Source organism: Rhodamnia argentea, chromosome 8 (assembly GCF_020921035.1).
Source record: "Rhodamnia argentea isolate NSW1041297 chromosome 8, ASM2092103v1, whole genome shotgun sequence".
Classification (NCBI taxonomy): Eukaryota; Viridiplantae; Streptophyta; class Magnoliopsida; order Myrtales; family Myrtaceae; genus Rhodamnia; species Rhodamnia argentea.
Window position 1 is genome coordinate 23,350,913 of NC_063157.1, and position 10,764 is coordinate 23,361,676.

The window sequence follows — 10,764 nt, forward strand, 5'->3', positions numbered from 1 at the left end:
CAACAAATAATTTTCCAGAAACTGTGTTTCCCTAAAACAAATAGAACCTAACGCCCACCTGAGATGATCATATACAGGCCATGCGATTACGATTATTATTAGTTGACGCAGCGCTATATTCAATAAATGACTAAGCATCTTTATAATATTAACAATTGCCAGCGTCAAACACCAAAATAATTAGGCGGTAATTAGAGTGTGCACTTAAAGTCAAGTCGTATTAATACCATGACTAAATCAAATGAACGATGATCCAAGAAAAATTGGTCTATTCTTCCTAAGCGACTCAATCTACAAATGCCCCTAAGCAACTCAATCTACAATGGCCTCTCGTAATCCACGGACCCACGTTGTTCGTGGAAAAGAGATCGAATATATTTCTTAAGAGTGATCGATTTCCCGATTCGGTCCGATTCTTTTCAAGAATCAGGATCCCGAAACAATAATCCTAGTTCTCATTTTGCGAGAGACTAGGGACCGGACCGACGGTCCCGGCGATTCTTGATTTATCGGTCCGAGTTGCTCACCCACAATATTTCTTCATTTTTCTTTTTTTGTAATGTGAAAAGAGACCGAGAATGTCTTTCTTTCATACGTTACTTGTTTTTAATGCACGTCTTTGTCCTCTAGAAGTCAAAATATGAATGCGTCCCTTGACAAGCCGAGTCATGCCCAGAAAATCCATGGTTGACTCTTTCCATGCTACATAATTGCGCACCCAAATATCAAGTAAATACCTGGAAGATTCTATCATCGTCGGGTTACTGTAATCGTAAGCATCTGCTAATCCTAAATCACTAAACAGACATAGTACGAGTAAAATTTCAGATAGAAATCAGTCATAAATTTATTGTATACATCTCAATTCAGTCTTAAATTTTATAATTTTCTCAACTTCATTCTAAACCTTTTGCGCGAAATTCTAACGTAATCATTTTCGTCAATTTTTGCCAGAAACTAGTGACGTGACGGTTCAATTATTGTCAGTCATCTTACGGGATACACCGTCACGTCGGCGATTTCTGATGAAAATTAAGGAGAAGGACGATGTTGAAATTTTACGCAAAATTTAAGGACTAAATGCATAAAAAAATAAAAATTTGAGGATTAAATTGATATTCATATAATAAGTTTAAGATTTTAAGGCAAATTTTGTCCCCTTGGCGTCGTATTTCCTTAGAACAATGTGTGAATGGAATACATGGCTGTCGGTTATTCTTTTTCCTTTTTTGGGACAATTACACAAGCAATGACGCATGTTGCGATGGCAATACCCGCACGATTTGATGTCGATGTCGTTCCATGCCACGTGGCGTCATCGCCGTGGGTCGTTGACTTTGGTTAGGAGAGACCTGGCCATGTTTAGGTGAACAAGGTGAAGACGCAAAAAAAAAAAAAATCAATTAAAAAAGTTAAGTAAGACAATAATTTGATGCTGGCGAAGCGTTGGGGAAATCATCCGGATCATAAACAATAATTCAATAATTCAACCAAAAAAAAAAACAATAATTTAATAAGAATGGCGATGTTTACTAAATACGAAGTTGTTACGTCTATATGACATTCTCTCAATGTCCAAAGGGTTGTGGTCATACTCGGCATTTAGTGTATGTCGGAAGCATTGACCTAGTTGCCATGCGGTGTATTATGACAACGGGGTGAAAGTGCCAAATATTAGATTTCAGCGACACTTTTTAAGTCGGGGTTTCTAGAAATATTATCTGTGGACATAAGAACTTTTAACGCATCGAATTTGACCTTTCTAAGATCAAATTTGTCCCGCGGCGGGTGGTCAAAGGATGCGATCTCGTGGAATCATTCGGCCGCGGCTTGGAACGAACTTCTGCATCATATGAAATCTGAAGGCTCTCATTGGTATCGGCTAAAAACTTCTCATTTTTTTCTATTTAATTTTTGTTTTAGCTATTACAATTTTTTTTTTTTTTTGCAATTTTGGGAAAAATATTTAATTATTCATTTTGGGAGGAGGTCAGCGTCAGCCCAGGTTCCGTAGTGGCTAAGGACAATAATTCTGTACCAAATTAAAAAAAAACAAAAAGGGAAAATTGGGACGGTTGAGATTCTCTCTCTCTCTCTCTCTATCTATCTTTCAAAAGCCGACCAAAGAGTGAATGATTGCATTGGGCTTCGTTAAAGTTGAGGGAAAAAGCAAAATGAAACTTGGAAGATGTGGCTTTTTGGTGAGAAGATGTTGGTGTTTTGTGTTCCATGGGCCACCCATCATGTCCTGCCAAAAAGGGCAAAAAATTTTGAAAAAAAAATTTAAATTTTTGCTTAATAATTTAACAGAAAGTGATTTGGTAGGGCCAACCAAAATCCAACCCAACAACAAAAATTGACCTAATTCCTTAAAAAGGATCTTCATCTTATGTTCATTTCTAATTCAGTCCCGAAACCTTTTTTTTTTTTCATGAGAAAAACCGGTAACATTCTCTCGAGTCCTAAATCCGCTCACCCACCCATAAATCACCATTAATTACTTCAAAAATATCAATGTACGCGTCTTCATCGATAACATCACTCTCGCATGGAAAAATAGCAGCCTCCTTTCGTAGCTAATCTTGAGATTTTCGGACGTATGGATGAAGTTGGGACTAGAGCGAAGGTTTGAGATTTTTTTTCAAAAAGAAAAGTTAGGGATAGAATTAAAATTGGACTTAAAATTGAGGAATTTTTTTTTCAAGGAAATTAGCCTAAAGAGAAACAAATTCTCAACACAATAAATTCATTAAAGGGAAATTAGGAAAAATTAATCTCGATTATAATTTACGAAATGCGTATGATAAATTCACGAGGAGACTAATTTGATTCGACTTTGTAAGGTGGTAGTGGGTATCCCCACCCCTTTTTTTTTTTGTTAAAGTTGCCTTCTTAATTAAGCATTGCTCTTTTTTTTAATTAATTGTATGATCGACCATTACTTGTGCAAAGTTATAATGATAGTAATTGACTAAGAGATCATAAGGTTGGTATAATTTGACTTAAAGGCAACGACTTTCTTATGCTTATGTGGAAATCAAACGCAAACATTTATCTACCGACAACTGAAATCCTTTCATTTTATTAGAAATTTCAACAGAGGAAATATAATTTCTTCCTTATTCTATATTTACAATTTATATTAGTGATTAGTAACTTCTAAATGCACGAGCAAGTATCCGCGTGACAACACTTCTAAAGTTGAATTTATGTTATAAAAGTGCTTTTGAAGCAGAAATCAGTTTGATAACGTAATTTTCGGAGCAAAAATCCGTTGAGTCACGTAACTTCATTTTTCTATTTATGGATCATTTTTTTTTACTCCAAAAGTTGTTTTGAAGTAACTTGAAAAAGTAAAAGAAAATTACTTCTCTCCGAAAATAGAAAAATTAACTTGTGCTTGAAGTAAAAATAAAAAAATTTAACTTCTGATTAGAAATTGATTTATTGAGCGCGCGTCCTAACTATATTGACGGTTAAATTCTGTTTTTTGGATTTTAAATAATGCAAAAAACCGTGTATAATCGTTATTACCACATGGGACAAAACCGACAGAGGCTTTTGTTTTTGTTTTTGTTTTATTTTTTTAAGTTCGCGGTGTGTCAGAGTTGGCGAAACAGAGCGCGTGGGGAAACGCGCACGCGTGGCGGCTCACCAAAGAGGAACGAGGAGGAGGACACAAGGGGGGGAAGAGTTCAAAGAAACCCAGAAGAGGAAAATATTAAAGAATTCGCGCGTAAGAAACATCGATGCATAGAATTGTATAAATAATCTGACGAACCAGCGTAACGTGATCTCACATCACCGAAGCTTCTGTTTCTCTGTCACATTCTCTCTCTCTCTCTCTCTCTCCAGCGTTTTCCATTTTGCCTTTTGTTTACAGATCCAACACCAGCCTCGAATTCTCGCTCCCCAACCGGGATTCTCGTCGCCTGGACACCAAGAACGAGGCCCCTCGAGATTTGTTGATTGATTTGCTTTGTTGGGTACGTCGAGAGAGAGAGAGAGAGAGAAGCGGCTGTAATGGCGGCGGCAGCCGGGTTCTTGATTGCCGTCGCGGCGCTGGCGTCGGCGGCGGCGGTGTGCGGCGGATTCCCGGCGGCGATGACGCTGGAGCGGGCTTTTCCCGTGAGGGGTCACGCGGAGATGAGTCAACTCATTGCTCGGGACAGAGCCAGGCACGGCAGGATGTTGCAGTCTTCCACCGGGGTCGTTGATTTTCCCGTCGCCGGCTCTTTCAATCCTTTCGCTGTTGGGTACTTTCGATTTTTCTCTTTCGAATTTCCAGTCTCTCTGTTTTTCTTGATGTTGTTCTTGTGTCGTGAAGTTCGCAGCTTTCGATTTGGTTCCTCGGGATACAAATGGTCCTTTTCTTGTCTGAAAGTTTCTTCTTCTTCTTCTTCTTCTTAGTGAATAAATCCAATGATCGGGGTGTTTCGCTTGCATTCTCTTTCTTCATTGTGTTCAACTGTTTTTCAGTTGGGCGTTGGTTCATATGAAAATTCCCCAATTTCTCTCCCTTTGTGTTTTTTTTAATCTTATTTCAGTTAAGCTTAGCAATGATTGGAATAGTTTATTGCGATCATACTGATCATAGATGTTTTTTTTTTTTTTGTTGGATTATGTGTAGGCTTTATTACACAAAAGTGCAACTGGGTAACCCTGCAAAAGATTACTACGTACAGATTGATACAGGAAGTGATGTTCTGTGGGTTAGTTGTAGTTCCTGCAGTGGCTGTCCCGGGAAAAGTGGACTTCCTGTGAGTACAATTCACACCTTCCTCTTCACATACATGACGTGCAAAAATGCAGCCACTAGGCATTGACTACTTAAGCATGTCTCCACAGATTCAGCTCAATTCATTCGATCCGTCTAGCTCAAAGACGGCTTCGATGATCTCTTGCTCTGACAAACTTTGCGTCCAAGGGGTTCAGTCGTCGGACTCAGGCTGCTCTTCACAGAAGAACTCTTGCAGTTTCTCGTTCCAATATGGAGACGGTAGTGGGGCGTCAGGTTATTATGTGTCTGACCAGTTCCATTTCGACACGATGTTGGGGGGCTCTCAGACTGCTAATTCCTCAGCTTCTGTTGTCTTTGGGTAATTCTGAATTTAAGAGGCAGCATTGCGTTTTTGCTTGTCAAATTTCTTGGGGATTTCGTTCTCTTCTTCTTTTTATTATATAGTGAAGTATGAAACAGGTGTGGCACGGCAGTAAGTGGGGAATTGACGAAAACGGATAGGGCAGTTGCTGGGATTTTTGGGTTCGGGCAGCAGAGTATGTCTGTTGTTTCTCAGCTGGCTTCACAGGGAGTAACACCCAAAGTGTTCTCACATTGCTTGAGCGGAGATGGGAACGGTGGGGGCATATTAGTCCTTGGCGAAATTGTTGAGCCAAATATAGTCTATAGTCCGCTCGTCCCGTCACAGTATGTCCACTCACTTCAAAATTCTTATATTCAACTTTCAAGCATCCTTTTCCTAGAATTTTTCTTGGTTTGGATTCACTAGAAGAAAGCTCAATAGATTTATCTCGGAAACTCTTCATGATTTGTTCCCTACAAGTCAATAATGTGGATTTCTGGATTTGGTAAATTCAGTGCTGCATCACCTGTCATGTAGCTAATCAACAGAATAGGGAACTTAAGGGAACAAATTGAACCATTATTGCAAAATCAATTTGAATTTTTTAGACATTTTGAAGTAGAAAAGTTTCAACATGTCTACACATTTTCGTGGTTCAACTCTGATTGCTTATTGTCTTGCTAATATTTTTCAGTACATGCTTTAATGGCTTTGGTAATTTATACAGCTTATGTGAAACAGAGCATACAAGTTCACTACTGAGTGAAAAGGAAGAAAGAGGACTAAATTTGCTTACCATACTTCTGTAGCACGATGTACCCTTTCCTTTTCTTGCCTGAAACTTGTAAATTATATCTAGGTTAGCGCTTCTGTGAGCTAAACCTTTCTCGCAGAGCATTGCTATTGATTATTCGAAACCTGAGTCATGAAGTGGAAAACATTGAGTTGTGAACTTCAAACATATGTAAGACAGTCTAACTGATAATTCTGACAACTTCTTGAGTCTGTGATTGTTGGATATATTTGGCCATTTATGATGGTAAAAAGAATCAGGCTTACACATCATAGGTGGTTGAATTTGCAGAATTGGTCAGTGTCTTTTGGAAATTTCTCTTAAACCGTTTGCAGTTTCAGTGACAAGATGATTATTCTCATGTTTGTAGAACTGTTTGTGGAATGAGGATGATGGGATTTTATAAATGCATGTCGTGTTTCTGTTGCTGCTGCTGCTGCTTTGATTGTCATGAAAGTTATCTGATGCTAAAAAGGAAAAGTCCGTCTCTTAGCTTATTAAGAAGTTGCATGCTTATCATCTACTCATAGAGTAATCACTTGACCCAAGTTCTCTGTTGCAGGCCTCATTACAATTTGAATCTGCTAAGCATTTCGGTGGGTGGGCAACAACTGGCTATTGACTCGTCAGTATTTTCAACATCAAGCAGCCAAGGGACTATAATAGATTCAGGGACGACACTGGCATACCTTGCCGAAGGAGCTTATGACACTTTCGTTACCGCCGTAAGTTACCAGGCAACAATAAGTTTACAACAGAACTAGATCCACCTAAAAACAAAGTAAATAAATGCCAACCGCATCAACAAATTTGTAACTGAGGAAGTCACCTGCAACTGATCTCAATTGCTATTACTTAGAATAGTGAGTACGACCACTAATTCATATAGTTGTGTGAATTTTTCTGCTCAGATTGCGAACGCTGTTTCTCAGACTGCTCAAAGTTATCCTACCCAGGGAAATTACTGTTACCTCATCACATCAAGGTTCATTTTCTTACAAGTCTCTATAACTTTTCAATCGGTTTCAGTGGACTAATAAATGGTCTTTGGTCATGTATAGTGTCACGGATGCATTCCCTCAAGTTAGCTTGAATTTTGAAGGAGGGGCTTCCATGGTACTAAGTGCTACGGAGTATATGTTGCAGCAGCAATCAGGGGTAAGTGGATGATAACGATATCTCTTATGCTTTGTGAAGCTTTGATGCTATCTTTTCCGCAACGAAGTTGTAACTGCTAACTACTCATGGATGGGTCAGCTAGTCTGCCACTTTCTTTCATTCCCATTTACTTTTGTAATGAAAAAAGTTGTTTTCCAAATCAACATTATGTGGTGGAAGGTCCGTCATTTTAATATGTCTGCCTTGTTTCTCTATTCTTTTTACCCTTTGTTATAGCTGAATTCTTTTTTCTTTTTTTTTTCCTGCTTTCTTTCAGGGTGGTACCGAAGTATGGTGCATTGGCTTTTCAAAAGTTCAGGGGCAAGACATTACAATTCTAGGAGGTACAGAACCCTGCTAAAAGCTTTTTTCCCTCTTACTTATTTAGCTGCAAAAGTTTTAGATTGAGGACTTATAACATTTAAATAGAATGCAAAGTATTGTGCATTATGGCGACTGACATACGCAACCTCATAGAAAGTCAGGATTAAGGGCAGCTCTGCTTTTGTTGTGAAGATCATAATTTTGTCAGTTCTTATGTTTCCACACATTTAAGAGTCACAAGCTTCACTCTGTTGAACAGAAGCCTACATAAGGATCCATGAACTGACAACTTTCCAACTTCCCAGTTAGTTAATCAATTCCCAAAAGGCACAGCTTTTCAATTGAGCACAATTGCTGAATAAGCGGACTAGTTATCATGAGAATTGCCTTTCTTGCATACTTTACACGAACTGGAAATGGTTCTCTTTATTTAGCCATGACATCGCTTGGTGGGTTTCATTTTTTTCCTCATGTTCCTTGCACTCTTTACATTTGTTCGCCTTGAAAGAACGACGACCCATGTCTCACTGTTCTCCTTGTTCTAGATATTAAGTCAGGTTTACCGTAGCCTCTGTGCAATTCTTACCACTGTTTACTATAAAACTGCGCAATTGATTGCAATCTGGTAGACCAGTCTAATGATAAAGCCAATATTGCAATTTTCAGACCTTGTTCTACAAAACAAAATCATCGTCTACGATTTGGCTGGGCAACGGATCGGATGGGCCAATTATGATTGTAAGTTACTAACTGTTCCTTAATCAGTTACTGTACACTAATCCGTTATTTTTAGCTTTAATTCTGTGGGAGGTGTATCAAACATGCTTGGTATTGAAGTAATTTGCTTTTTTCCAAGCCAAAACTTCTTAAAACTCAATAGATGGAAGTGTTTTACAGCATGTGATAGATATGTTTGTTACTTTTAAAGACACGCATACCTTGGAAGAACCATACTCCGAAGAACTCATTGACGGGGTCATTTGAAATGACATGCTTCTATTTTGAATTATGAATATGAGTTACATTTCTTCTTAGCATAGCTTGACCTGACCCATACTCTACTTTTTAGGTTCACTGTCCGTGAATGTGTCAACAACTAGCAACACCGGTACAAACGAATACGTTAACGCGGGACAGCTGAGTGATAATAGCTCACCTAGAAGCACGCCTTACCAATCGTTACCGCCGATCATGATAGTAATGCTCGGCATTCTCCTGTTGCTATAGCATCCAACACAGGAAGGGGGTCTGCAGTCATTCCGTTATAGTATATTTATGCAGCTCGTTTCATACTCACACCGAAGCAAGCGAGACAGATTGATCACTTCTTTTGCAGCCATTTTGCTGCGCTGGTGTACCATAGTTTTGCAGTTCTTCATTTCGAGGATCAGCATATTTATTCATTCAGTCAGTGTAGATTCTTACTTCATTAGGCTTGTGATATAGGCAGTGTTGTAGATGACATTCAGATACAGTTTATTCATACATCATAAATCGACTTGCCATTTTTTTTGTCTGCAAAGGAAACTTCGACTCCGAGACTAAGACATTGACAATGGCAATGGTAGTCTTGTTTAGGTATAAATCGAAACCGATAAAGTTGTTCTGAGCTAATGCACGAGGGTATGGAGGTAGACGTCGTTTTTTGGCAGTGCAAGCAGAGGTCTACCGGCCGTACTGAGGTTTCTTGCGAGATAAGTCACGAAGACTTTCAAAAATGTTCACCTAGGGACTCAATTTGGTTCATTATATAAGATGAAAAACTCAATGAGCGAGCGCGTTTGTACTGAGTCAATTCGGTGACCCATTTTTCAGCGGTCACTCGGTTCTACCGTGCAATCACCAAAACTTGTAAGAGCTAACGTAATCAATTGACCAAACGAGCAGCCAAGCGTTGAATCAATTCAGGGTGTGGCAATTTGTGATTGCTAAAGTGGCTAAATTTAGGACTAGTGTGATTAAAATCTAGCTAAGATGGAACTGAAGCATCAAGCTGTCTTTTCGGAAATGATGCAATACAACGATCATACTGTTCTGTTTAAAAAAAAAGGGATTTTTCCCGTGCTAATAAATTTCTATGAGAGCTGGTAAGTGTACAAAAAGCGTACCGGCTCGCCGGCCAGAAACGAAGTGCAACAGCGACCGAGTGAGACCAATTTCTTATTAACTTGTTAGTAAATTACTGACAATACTATAAAATCATTAATTCTTTACTAACTTTTTTGTCTTTCCTATCACTGTCTTAAATTTACAACTCTTGAGACGAATTTAGTAACCTTTATAAAGAAGAAAACGTTTCTCTATGTATTAATTTTATGTTTGAAGGTCACAAAATGAATTTAGCAATAACGTCTGTCACATGGATTAGATGATCTTATATTCATTAATAGTGGGATTAGGCAAATAGAAAATTCAGGTGCCTATATTATCCATACACATGCCAACTGGATGTTTTCAAAAATCTACTTACAAATTTTTTACTTACTTGGTTATTGAAAATGTAGATCATTCCTACTTGTTGAAGGGTTGATAAGCTGCTTTTCCTGAAAGCAGTGTCTAGCTTTTTTGCAGGAGCATAAGGTATATTGTATGTTGTCCAACCAACACACCTAACTTGCACAGTCGATCATCAAAGCTTTACTGCGTAAAAATCTGAACTTTTGCGCAGCTGAGAATCACGGTCGATTGTTGAAATTGGCTGAACCCAAACGTGCCTGATGACTGTTTTGGGAACCTGGTGTTATGCACATTTCGTAAGGCTATCGACATGGCCAAGGATCTCCTCCGCAAAGCTGTTGTGCTATGCGAGCTAATCCGTTAAGACTGTCAAGGACAGCTACTTCAGATCTTTTATCGACAATGTGATGCAAGGTCTACGGCAATGTGACCCGAGTAAGCCCGTGTTGATCCCAGATTTGGAGGTGCGTATAGCTGGCTGAGATTCCCATTGCATGACCGTGTTTCTACAACAAACAGAGAACAAGGTGAATCCTTGGTGTATATCTGCCCAGCGTTTTGTTTGTCATCTGCACTTTTTGCAGGCAAAAGTGGCAATGTGGTTGAAATTTGAAAATGTCTGGAAAGCATTTTGGTTTTACAAGTTTAGGCATGTGCTTGCACTCAAGATGCTGTTATTTTCGCTCGACAATGTATTGCTCATCTGAAAGCATCTTGATTCATGCAGCTTTGACGTCGTGCCTGGCTTCCCCTTGCCCAAACGTTAAGGAAATAAAATCAATAACCAAACAGATATCACATATAAGCATCGTTTGCTTCTACACACCATTGTATATTCAACATGACGTCAGGCCTCACATGGACATTCGTAAGGATTAGAACGCAACTTCTTGGCATTTGACTGCTGAATAAGCAAGAGAAGATGGAAAAAAAAAATGACTTATTTAG

At 38.8% G+C, this 10,764-nt stretch overlaps 1 protein-coding gene across 1 annotated transcript; it reads left to right on the forward strand.

Moving 5' to 3' along the window:
• Positions 1 to 3,816: 3,816 nt before the first annotated feature.
• On the forward strand, positions 3,817 to 8,872 carry LOC115735526 (aspartic proteinase 36). The gene is made up of 10 exons (XM_030666801.1): positions 3,817 to 4,256; positions 4,631 to 4,760; positions 4,849 to 5,099; positions 5,201 to 5,428; positions 6,440 to 6,602; positions 6,789 to 6,862; positions 6,939 to 7,035; positions 7,313 to 7,379; positions 8,026 to 8,097; positions 8,429 to 8,872. Exons 1-10 carry the CDS (start codon positions 4,024 to 4,026, stop codon positions 8,584 to 8,586), a joined length of 1,473 nt encoding a protein of 490 aa, XP_030522661.1. The 5' UTR covers positions 3,817 to 4,023; the 3' UTR covers positions 8,587 to 8,872.
• Positions 8,873 to 10,764: the final 1,892 nt, after the last annotated feature.

Bases quoted from the DNA above. Each gene is read 5' to 3' on its own strand.
- LOC115735526 (XM_030666801.1), top strand. From the start codon at position 4,024: ATGGCGGCGGCAGCCGGGTTCTTGATTGCCGTCGCGGCGCTGGCGTCG. The intron at 5,429-6,439 runs GTATGTCCACTC...TCTCTGTTGCAG, and splicing joins AGTCCGCTCGTCCCGTCACA to GCCTCATTACAATTTGAATC. The intron at 8,098-8,428 runs GTAAGTTACTAA...TCTACTTTTTAG, and splicing joins CGGATGGGCCAATTATGATT to GTTCACTGTCCGTGAATGTG.